Below are 12253 nucleotides of genomic sequence, written 5' to 3'. Positions count from 1 at the left end.
TTACCTTCTCAAGGGCTTTGTTACTGGCATGTCTTACCCAGCATTACTATTTTTCCCTAGAAAAAGTTCATTTATTTATTCTGAAGCTAATGTCTATAAAACCAAAAGTTCATAAGTCAATGGGTTTGGACATGGTGGCACATGGCTGTGTTCTCTGCACTCAGGCAGTGGGGCAGGGGATCAAGATTTCTTGGGAAGTCTCGGTTGCATAGTATCCTGGTTAGCTTTTGTCTACTTGAAACAAGCTAGAGTTTCTGGGAAGAGCAACCTCGATTGAGAAAATGTCTCCATCAAATTGCTTGTAGGAGAGTCTGTGGGGCATTTTCTTTCTTAATGATTGATGTGGGAGGGCTTAGCCTACTGGGGATGGTGACACCACTGGCCAAGTCATCCTGGGTGATAAAAGAAAGCTGGGGATAGTAACATCCCTGGCCAAGTCATCCGGGGTTCTATAAGAAAGGCAGAGCAGACCATGAGGAGCAAGCCAGTGGGTAGTGTTCCTCCATGGCCTTTGCTTCTATGGTTTCTGTCTTGAGTTTCTGCCCCGACTTCCCTTTGTAATGAAGAAATAAACCCTTTCCTCCCCAAATTGCTTTTGGTCATAGTGTTTTTATCACAGCAGAAGAAACCTAACTAAGACACATAGCAAATCCCAGGCTTTTCTGAGTTAGATAGTAAGATCATGTCTCTAAAATCAGAAATCATAAATAGAGTCAATGGCATTGGACACACTCACCACCGATGGGCAGGTTTTTTGTCAGATCGTCAAGTTCTTTGCTGGACAGCTTGATTCCCATGTTGCCTAGAACATTTTCCAGATTTTTTATGTTGACATTCTCTGCTCAGAAAAAGACAGAACCATGGGAAGAAAACCATTAACACAAAAAATTGTGAGTTCCAAGGGGATTTGTTTTTTTGAGACACGCTCCCTTTGAAAATCTGAGGGAAGTTATGGATCTGATCATACATCTCCACAGACTTCATGTGTTTATAAACTGCATTAAGATCTTAGAGGACAGGCTTGAAGCTCAACAATAGGTCTCACAAATGCTCATAAAATCCATTTCAAAACATGTTTCACACTGAAAAAAGTGTTCTGAATCATGATTTTGCTTTTCACATAAAAGCAATAATTCATTGAACAAAATATATAAGGAATGTAGTATTATATAGGGTATAAAATAAATTGGGATCTAAGATATTCTATTTTATGCCATTCATCATATATTTCATATTTATTTTATTCTGCTATTATATGACACATATCAAAAAGTATTCCACACTTGGCTTTTTATAACACAACAATATACCATGGAACTCACATATAATGATATAAATAACTATTAACAAACCCAACTTCCCATTGGACTGTCTGGAAACTCTTAAGAATTGCCTCGAGAGACACTGCAGCCACTGCCAGGACAAGCAGCATGTGAAGACGCTTGGGAAGCCACCAGCCACGTGGCAAGGTATAAATTTATAAAAATGGGTTAATTTAAGATAAAAGAACAGTTAGCAAGAAGCCTGCCACGGCCATACAGTTTATAAGTGATATAAGCGTCTGAGTGATTATTTTATAAGTGGATTGTGGGACTGCGGGGCTTGGGGAACCTGGAGAGAAGCCCTCCAGCAACAAATGGCGCCCAACGGCTCGAGTTTCCACCTTAAACCTGAGAATATTTAATAACCAATACTAAACAGAGCCAAAACCAGGTTCCTGCTTCTTGTCTCATACGGGCAGCTAGACTCCGCAAAACGCAGGTTTGAACACTGGCGGGTTCCTGGCGTGTGCGTTTGACCAGCAGTATGGCAGACATGAGGCGTCTGCCAGCGGCACATTAAGCTGTGTGGTAGATTTAGTCCTTACTAGTATTAAAAAAAAAAAAAAAAAAGGTTTCTGGGCTACACGCTGCTTTGATAAAAGCTTAGACCCACTATTTCTGAGACTTGATGACTCCCAGAGCTGGTGGAAAACGTCCCACTGCCATGTTGGGAAGCTAAACTGGGCGGAGCCAGCAGCCACAGTGCCTTTTCAGTCTTAGAATGGTGCAGTTTAAAGCAATAGGCTCAAGGTAATATAAAAAATATGCCACGTAAAGATGGCTACCACACAGAGAATCTGGATTATATTCTCTTTGATATTCGTAACTGAAGAAAAACATTTGATTGCAAAAGCTGTTGAGTTATGCCAAAATGTATATTTTAAAGGTACCTTGACTTCAAAATTTGGATTTAAGGATATGTTGCTTTGGAAAAGAGGTTCTGCTTTTGTTTCCACAGAAAGCCAGAGGCTATGGATTTGTTCCAGATTAAGATACATCAGGTTTGACCAGCCAAGACCCCCTGAAAGATCTCCGATGACACCATGGCCCAGATGATCCAACATCCAGAGCGGTTTCAAGGCAACTGGTTCACACAATACAGCCTCACGGACTACCCCATAGGCCTAAAATTTTCTTTGCATCCCCATAAGATACAGCGCCCCCCTCCAGCAGGAAGTAGTAAGAGATGCTACGCCCAAATTCCCAAATATACCAAGCTGGCTTTCGAGGTGGAATTGGCTCACTCCCCCTCTAAACCCAGACATATTGCTTTAAAAAAAATGGTTAAGAGATTCTTGTGTCCCAAATCAGAAGAGCCCTCTGGTGTGGGACAGAGAAAAACCAATATTTTTATTTAAAACAGGTTGATTATAAATGTGATCTCTTTCTAAAAAAGAAAAGGGGATATGATATAGATATATAGGAGAATATGGAGATGATAAGATAAAAGGGTAGATTAATGAACCTACTTTTAAAGAACAACTTGCTTAAAATGTTTTACATTGATATAGATTTTAGTTTATGTTTAAAATGTTTTACATTGGTATAAATTTTACTTTATTGATACAAACTTAAAGTTAATTTTGTTATACTGTATATATATATATTTCTATTCTTGTTTGAGGTATTGTTTATGTAACTCATTTAAAATTGTAATGGATAATTAAAAATAGATTAATAATTAGTCATCTATGATAATCATATTTGTAGCCATGTTAGTTAAGTCTTCTAGGTATACATAGATATATTTCAGATAGATAGGTAATCTTCAAACACTTCATAGACCTAGAGAATATGGCATTTAAATAACTTAAAATTCTGTTGATATGAGACACAATTGCTCCTGGCTGCACCAATTGATCCCAAGAGAATGTTGGGCTTCTAAGACATTTCCATTTGGAAGTTTGTCTTCTTGGCACAAAATGGCCTACTGGGCAAAGAACTGCCCTTGCCTTGATGGATGACAGTACAAATATAATGCTGTCCTTTCTAGACAAGCGGAACACAAGGAAAGCGACCACTGTACTCTGCCAAGACAGGGTAAGATGGTCTTTCAGAATTCCTGCTTCTAAAAATGGTCTGTCAGATACTCTAGGCCTGTAGCCAATTTGAATGCACCAACAATGCTGAGAAACATTAGGTGACTGTCCAGGCTGCCAGCTGTCTTGGTCTACTCTTGCAAGATTCCCAAAAGTTGCTTGCATCCATCTACCATTTCTCAGGTACCATTATGTTCCTTCTCAGGTCTTTGATGTGGTTGAAAACTAGATAGTTGTAATTTCCTCAGTTATGACAAAAGATAAGTTAGATATAAAACCTTAAGCTCACAAATATAAGATAGATAGGACATCTTCTTTAATATTGTAACTGTAATTCTTGCTCGATAATTGTTTTGTTATATGTAATTTTACTATGTTAAAGTTAAAACCTTACTTTTTAAAAAAAGAAAAAAGGGGAAATGCTGTGGATATCATTCTATATAAATAAAACACTGATGGCCAGTGACCAGGCAGGAAGTATGTGGGACAAGGAGAGAGGAGAATTCTGGGAAGCGGAAGGCTGAAGGAGAGACACTGCAGCCACCGCCAGGACAAGCAGCATGTGAAGACGCTGGGAAGCCACCAGCCACATGGCAAGGTATAAATTTATAAAAATGGGTTAATTTAAGATAAAAGAACAGTTAGCAAGAAGCCTGCCACGGCCATACAGTTTATAAGTGGAAAAAAAAAAAAAAAAAAGAATTGCCTCAATTGAAGGTCACAGAAAAGCCATAATGATCCACTAGGGCAGCAAAAGAGGACAATCTTTTAATAATTTGCTTTAAAAATTTGCTCAACTTACAATCAAATTAGAAGAAAATTTTAAATTGGAAAAGAATCTATGTACAAGTTGGCATGTCATCAGCATGAAATAATTACTACTTTCTTTTCCTGTTCCAATTTCTCCCTTCCTTCTTTATTTTATTATAGTGATTGTACTTCTTTCATCCCATGGCTCCTCACTAACCCATAGGATCCTCATGTGGATAAAGATCAGATAGCCATTTATTAGTCTGTAATCCCTGTGCTCTGTACAGACTTCCTAGTTATCAGTTTGAGCAAGCCAGTTTGAGTGTGGTTTTGCTTGTAAAACTTAGCACCTGTAGCCTGTTATTGGATATGCCCAATAACAACCCTTGTGGGACTCAAGACTCCTTTGCCTACATGCATTTATAGCTTTCAGAGCTTTGAGGAAATTGAAATTGTAAATGTAGCATTGGAAGGCTGATGCTTAGCAACTTGGTGTAGTAAAGCTGGAAAGCCTCAATGGCAACCTCTAAAGGGGTCCACATTTCCTATTTGCTAAGGAAACCAAGCTGAAGCCAGGATCGAGATAAGACAAGAACAACAAGAGAACTTCATAGATAGCAGAGTCTGTGGTCCCAAGTCCCCTCACCAAAGTCGTGGCTCTGATAGGAAGTGGGATCCTCACACTAGAGGGAGGAACCGTTCAGTCTTGCTATCTCGGTCAACACAATATAGTGAGCCCATCATGTCTCTTTCCAGTCTTATGTAACAGACTCCTTAACATTTTTGTTCTGTCTCCATATACCTCTAAGTATTTCTGTAATTTCTAAGTAATTTAACATGGAACATTGTTTGCCCAGTTTCTAGGAGCCATCCTAGCAGTACATTTGACCACACACTACACATTCAAATCTGAGTTACAGGAGCATGTCCTTGTAACTAAGTAACTAACTCCCTTACATGCCACACAGCACTTTGCTATAGCACTCTCAAGATCCTGTCCTATACCTGTTCCAGTTCACAGCAGTATGTACTGGCCAGGCCTTGTAGTTCTTCCAGGAATAATGACTTCCCTCCTTAGCAGAGCTACCACTCTCCCAGTGGGTTGAAGCTCACACTGATTGTATGTCTAGTAGCTAGAAAGGAAAGAGTCTCTTAAGGCAGTCTGCCCCAAATGAGGCTTCTGCATGGTCTACAGGAAAGGAACAAAGTGTCTATCCTTTAGTTAGGAGGAACCATCTGCTTTCATAAACCAGAAGTGCTAGGGAACTAAAGTCTTATTTTATTTTTGAGACAGGGTCCTGTTATGTTGTCCAAGTTGGTATCAAACTTACAATCCCCCTGCTTCTGCCTCCCTGAGTACTGAGATGACAAGAATGTGTGTCATGGTCTATTAGTTTAAGATGTGTTATATTTGGTTATGCTGTGGAATATTTGTTTAATGATGCAAAGATGTGTTGCATTCTTTTATGTTGCATTTGTTTAACTCTGTAAAGCTGTTACTGTGCCTGTTTAAAACATTTGATTGGTCTAATAAAGAACTGAGTGGCCAATAGCTGGGCAGGAGAAAGGATAGGCAGATCTGGCAGACAGAGAATAATTGGAAGGAGAAACCCAGACTTGGAAGAAGAGAGAAGAGGGAGGAGTGAGAAAAGGAGAAAGAGAGGAGGACACAAGAGGCCAGCCATCCAACCACTCAGCCAGCCATGGAGTAAGAAGGGAAGAAAGACATATAGAAAAAGAAAGGTGAAAAAGCCCAGAGGCAAAATGTAGAAGAGAAACAGGCTAATTTAATTTAGAAAAGCTGGCTAGAAACAAGCCAAGCTAAGGCCTTGCATTCATAAGATAAAATAAGTCTCCGTGTATTTATTTGGGAGCTGGGTGGCAGGCCCCCAAAGAGTAAAAAGAAAAAAAATTTAAATGTGCCACTATATTTGGTTTCAATTATGTATATTTTAAGCAATAATTTCTGTTTACCTTTATTGTATTAACCAAGAGAAAACATCTACCAAAATTATTTTTAGAAAATAAGTATCTCCATCAAGATATAACACTAAAATTTTACTACCAAGAGTCTAATTTTAAAGTCCAATTTAGGCAGATGCTTATAAAACAGAGTAAAGTAACAGTATCACAGCAGTTACTGCCAATGGTAATTACAAGAATCGACTCAATACAAGACTTAGGTGGCAGGACTTTGTGCTCACCTGTGACAGCTTTCACTCTTTCCATCACTTTCTGCAGATCAGCATTCCCCTTTGCTGTAAATGTTCAACAGAAACACACAATCAACGGCATGAGCTCAGAAAACAAAATACAAATTATGCATACATAATGAAGTCTAGCTAATTTAACTCCCATTGCAATTCTGACACTTCTTAAGCTTTTTGAACCTTTAGGAATTTATGCCCTATTAAGAATATCTGTTGGAGCTGTGGAGCCTCCATGGCTGGACTAGGTCCTCTGCATAAGCAAGACAGTTGTGTAGCTTGATCTGCTTAAGGGGCCCCCTGGCAGTAGGATCAAGATCCATCCCTGGTGCATAAGCTGGCTTTTTGGAGCCCACTACTTATGGTGGGACACTTTGCGCAGCCTTGGTGCAGAAGGAGGAGCTTGGACCTGCCTCAGCTGAATGTACCAGGTTCTGCTGACTCCCCATGGGAGAACTTACCTTGTTGGAGGAGGGTTGAGGGGGGTGGGGGGATGGGAGGAAGGAAGAGAGGGGAATCTGTGATTGGTATGTAAAATGAATAAAAGAATTTCTTAATAACAAAAAGGAATATTTGTTGGAAACTTGTTCATTCTCCTTTAAACGTCTGTAACCAGAGGCCAGTGAGGTGGCTCAGCAGGTAAAGGCACTCGCCACCAAGCTCGATGACTTCAGTTCTACCTCTAGGACCCCCACAGTAAACATAAAGAACTGACTTCCTGGAAGCTGTCCTCTGACCCCCATACATGTGCCATAGCCTAATTTTAAAAACACCTTATAATCATTTCCATTTTAATGACTTAATGAATAAGTTAGGAACTTAATTTCAAGTCTTGGAGATCAAGCCCAGAGCCTCATGCACAGTACTCTGCTAGGATGAGTTTCTAGCCCATCTGGGTGGAACTGCTCAGCTCCAGTTCACACCAGTCCCACTTGAGCCCTGGGGCATTTCCACTTAAATAGTAGGGAGGACATAAGCACCAACTGTCGACCTGACCCGGGCAGAGATAGCAATGAGGCTACAGAAGAAATAAAGGGAATACGGAAAGGAAAGGGAAAGACTCCATTACTTGGTCGGGAAGATGCTAAGAACTTAAACTTAAATTAGACCCTAACATGCCACCAGAAGACACTTAGATCTGAGAAACACTTTTTAGCAAAGTACAGGATATAAAACCACCACATAAAAACAAGCACTTTTTTTTTTATAAGCCAATAGTAAACATTTCTGAGAAAAAAAAAAGCAGGAAAACGATTCTATCTAGCATCCCTATCTACTATCTCCCTAAAATGCAGAGGAATTTCACCAATGAGGTGAAATATTTTTACAATAAAAGCACATAACAATGAAGAAGAAATTGAAGATACTCAAAGATGGAAAGTCCTCTCGTGTTGATGTAGGAGCGGAACTAAGTCTATGTATGAAAAGTACTACATCACTGAAAGCAACCTACATATTTAATCACTGTCACAAAATTCCAATGGCATTATTCACAGAAATAGAGTAATAATCCTAGAATCCATGTGGACACACAAAAGACCCCCAAATGGCAAAGTAATCCTGAGCAAAAAAAGCAATGCCAGAGTTACCACAATTTCTCATTTTAATTTACACTACAGAGCCATAGCAGCAAAGCAGCTAGTTACTGGTAGAAAAACAGATGTTTAGACCAATGGAATAGAAGAGAGGACCCACCAACAAACTCTCAGGCACAGCCACCCGATTCTGACAAATGTATAAAAAAAGCCATACTCTGGAGAAATCACAGTCTCTTTGACAAATGTTCTGGGCACTGGATAGCCATAGAGAAGACAAAGTAGATCCTTTCTTTTCTCCCTGTAAAATAACCAACTCAAAATGGATCAAAAATCTAATATAACATCTGAATATTTGAAACTACTGGGGGAAACACTTGAAGATATAGACATTAGGCACAACTTTCTTAGTTGGACTCTGAAAGCTGTGGGAGCAATAGCAAACTCAACAAGTGGGATTTGATTGGATTAAAAAGCTTCTGCATAGTGGAGGAAACAATGAACAGAATCAAGATGCAGCCTCCAGAATGAAGATGACCATTGCCAGCTATTCATCTGCATCCTGAGTGCATAAAGAGTTAAAAAAAGCAAACAACAAAAGAGCAAATCAACAACTAGTAGTTGGGCAAATGAGCGAACAGACAGTTCTCAGATGAAGCACAAACTGTAAATTGATATGTTGGATACATCGGTGGCTGGTGGAGGTCGCAGTCTGCCATAAGACTACCAGCTTTTTCTCTAAGCTTGGCACTATGGAACTCCCTCCCTCCCCAGTAAGGCTCCCTGCTCTTTACCTGCCCTTCTCTGGAGAATGTCCCTGGACCTGGAGGACTGACCTTTACTGAAAGCTGTCTCTAAAGCCAGATGCCTGACTTATCTTTAGCTCAAACCCTGACACAGATCCCTGCTGGAAGGCTCCCTTGAGGCACATACTAGGAGCCCTGCCTCTTGACACAAGTCACGTGACACTCCTGCCACTGTCCCCAGCCTTTATATTCCCCTTTCTTCCTGGAATAGACTGGAGTTGTAACACTTAACTGTCTCCCCAGAGAGCTGTCTCTACTGATTTACCAGCCTTGGGATCCTGCTCACTCATTTCATAAACCAGAAATTCCGGGAAGAAGAGTGGCATAAACCACACTGATACATGCAAAAGTGTTCAGCATCCTTAGCCATCAGAGCAACACAAACAAAATCATCATTGAGATTCTTATGTCATTCAATCAGAATGGTTATCATGAAGAAATCAAAAACAAGTGCTGGTGAGGATGTGGAGGAAGGATGTACAAGGACCACTTACCAACTGTTGGTGGCATGGAAGTTAGTATGGATGTTTCTCAAGAAACTAAAACTAGAACTGCCACATGACCCAGGCAGACTTCTGGATATACGCCAGAAGGAATCTAAGTCAGTGTGCTGCAGAACTATCTGTACAGTGTTTACTGTGGGATTTAGTCACCACCGATAAGTTAGGGAATCAGTCTGGGTGCCTGTTAATCAATGAATGAATAAAGAAAAGGTGGTTTTACATGCACAGTGAAGTGTTAATTCAGACAAAAGAGCAAATGTGCATCATTTATAGGAAAGTGGATGGAACTAGGGATAATCACTCTAAGTGAAATAAACTAGACTTAGACAAATGTGTCTTTTTAGGCAGAAATTAGAACACATACACATACATGGAGAGAGGATAATGGAGCAGTGAATATAATCAGAATATGTTATATGCATGTATGAAAATATTTCTATAAAGAAGATATTGTTATTTAAAAAATCAAAAAGCAGCCAGGCAGTAGTGGCCCTTGCCTTTAATCCCAGCACTTGGGAGGCAGAGGCAGGTGGATCTTTGTGCGTTCGAGGCCAACCTGGTCTACAGAGTGAGTTACAGGACAGCCAGGGATACACAGAGAAATCATGTCCCAAAAACCCAAAACAAACAAATAAATAAAAACAAAAAGCAATCAATATTGACCTGATGAAGTAATCGGGAGAATCTAAGCTTTCAAGTGGGTGTTGAAGACTAAATTGTTCATACAGAGAGAAAGCAAGACAGGAATGGAGGTCAGAGCAGACCATCCAGAAGTGAGGCAGGCAACAAAGGTGATACTTTCAATAACTAAGAATCCCTCAGAGTGCTGTGCAATGTTGCTCTGTATGCTGTGAATATGTGTTGCTCTGATTGGTTGATAAATAAAATGCTCATTGGCCAGTAGCCAGGCAGGAAGTATAGGTGGGATAAGCAGACAAGGAGAATTCTGGGAAGAGGAAGGCTAAGTTAGGAGTCACCAGCCGGACACAGGAAGCAAGATGACAACGTAGAACTGAGAAAAGGTACAAAGCCACGTGGCTAAACATGGATAAGAATTATGGGTTAATTTAAATGTAAGAGCTAGTCAGTAATAAGTCTGAGCTAATGGGTGAGCAGTTATAATTAATATAAGCCTCTGTGTGTTTACTTGGGGGATGTGAGTGGGAGAGATTTGTCCAGACCACCAGCCGGCTGGCACACAAGAAAACTTCCAACTACACAGCAGAACAGCTAAAAAGACTGACCATGCACAGGGCTTTACAGTTAGATCACTGCTGAGCTTGTGTGGTGCACTGCCTGAAGGGAGTAATGACAGACAGCAGAGTGACCGGGCAGCAGAACAAACAAGATGAGGTCCCACGGTTCTGGAGTCCGGCTGCACACTCCAGCCCGGCTTGCTTATGACTAGTCTAGCACTACACTTCTCGCTCTCCTCGTCACGTTTTCTTCCTTCCTTTTCTCCTTGCCTGTCTTCCTTTCTTCCATCCCTCCCCTTCCTTCCTTTTCCCCTCCTTTCTCTTCCCCTTCTCCCCCTCTCTTTCTCTGCTCCCTCTCCCCTTCCCTTCTTCCTTGTACTGGGGACTGAATGCAGGGCCTCATGTATGCCAGGTAAACGCTGAACCACTGCATTGTGTGCCCAGCCCTCACTAATGTCTTACTAATTCTGATAGCTCCCAGCAATTTTTGTAATCCCTGTAGAAATATACTATTATTTTTTAATTTTAAATTGAGTATTTTTACCTTAACATTGGGATCTCCTCTAAGTTTTTCAATATCTATTCAATATTGATTACAATTTTAAATATTTCATCATATAGGAGATAAAGTCAACAGATAATTTAAATTCATCTTATTGCTCACCATCAGTGTCTAGGTTTTCTGTCACTTCAGCAAATTCCTCCATTGAGAGTTTGAACCCCATATTTTCCAAAGAACTATGGAGATTATCCTTTTTGATCTTCCCCACTTAGAAAAGAGGCAGTGAAACATCATTTGAAAAAAGTCACATGATAGCAACATAAAAAAGGCATTGTTTTCAGCATTAAACTTAAATAACACTTCTAAAACAAAATAAGATATTTTAAAATTCTAAAATTTTATGGTTTTGTAATATTACATTTCAATAAGGCTGAAGTCCTAAATAAATCTGTCCATTCAAAAGCCTCAAGAGAACAGGAAAGCCAGATGTGGTATGTGTTTTAATTATTCTTATTGATAAACTGACATGTTTAAACAGTATCAAAGAGTTGAGCTAAGCAAACCACAGATACCACAACTTTATTCCATAGCACAGAAGGCAGGATCATTTTGTGTTTGTGGACTATTACCTCTGTGGCTCCATGATGTACTTCAATAATGGATAGCTAGCTCTTTGTTTTGCTCTTTTTATTTAGAGGAAAAAGGGAACAAATGTAAAAATATAGTAGACTTCATGTCACAAAAACTACACTGCAACAGCAGATAAAATGCATGCTCCATGAATCACAACTGTATGAGTCCCAGTCCATAACTGGGTGGCATGAAGTCTGGAGAATCCAGATGCTATGCCTTGTCCTGTGGCCCCTTACCTTTGAGATCCTTCACACCCTTCAGCAGCCTGTTAGTACTTAACTTCCCAGTATCTGTAAGAAAAGCCATAAATGACGTAATGGTAAATTTGAGATTAGCAAAGAAGTATGAATTTAACAATAAAAGCTCCAAACTTTCAAAACTGCTAACTTGTTTATAAACACCAATTCCATTTTGTATATAATTAATAAACAAATAAAAGTGACTCCAATTATAATAACATCTAGAAGAATAAAATACTTTAGAATACATTTAACAAAATGGGAACACTTATACTCTGAAAATGACAAGCATGGTAGAGGGAAATGTTCAAAGACTCAAATAATAAAACTGTGTCCAAAATTCATCGCCAAACTCAATATTGTGAACATGATGTTCTCCCTCAAACTGATCTACAGATACAATGCAATTTATCAAAACCCATACTAACTTGTTTGAGTAAACTAGAAGCTAATAGTAAGATTCATTTGCAAAGAGACCCCAAATAATCCTGAAAATGAAGGACAAGGGAGGAAGACTCACA

At 39.7% G+C, this 12253-nt stretch overlaps 1 protein-coding gene across 1 annotated transcript in view; it reads right to left on the bottom strand.

Moving 5' to 3' along the window:
- Efcab3 (EF-hand calcium binding domain 3) overlaps positions 1-12253 on the bottom strand; it is a 419664-nt gene that overhangs the window by 153232 nt on the left and 254179 nt on the right. Inside the window, exons 114-117 of the mRNA XM_076543522.1 lie at positions 11730-11783; positions 11023-11127; positions 6316-6369; positions 737-838 (exon numbers count right to left, since the gene is read on the bottom strand). Of these exons, the coding sequence (XP_076399637.1) occupies positions 737-838; positions 6316-6369; positions 11023-11127; positions 11730-11783 (315 nt within the window). The remainder of the gene's footprint in view (positions 1-736; positions 839-6315; positions 6370-11022; positions 11128-11729; positions 11784-12253) is intronic.

Source organism: Peromyscus maniculatus, chromosome 8, assembly GCF_049852395.1.
Source record: "Peromyscus maniculatus bairdii isolate BWxNUB_F1_BW_parent chromosome 8, HU_Pman_BW_mat_3.1, whole genome shotgun sequence".
Classification (NCBI taxonomy): Eukaryota; Metazoa; Chordata; class Mammalia; order Rodentia; family Cricetidae; genus Peromyscus; species Peromyscus maniculatus.
The sequence above is the reverse complement of the archived record's forward strand: the minus strand, read 5'-3'. Positions and strand labels throughout refer to the sequence as shown.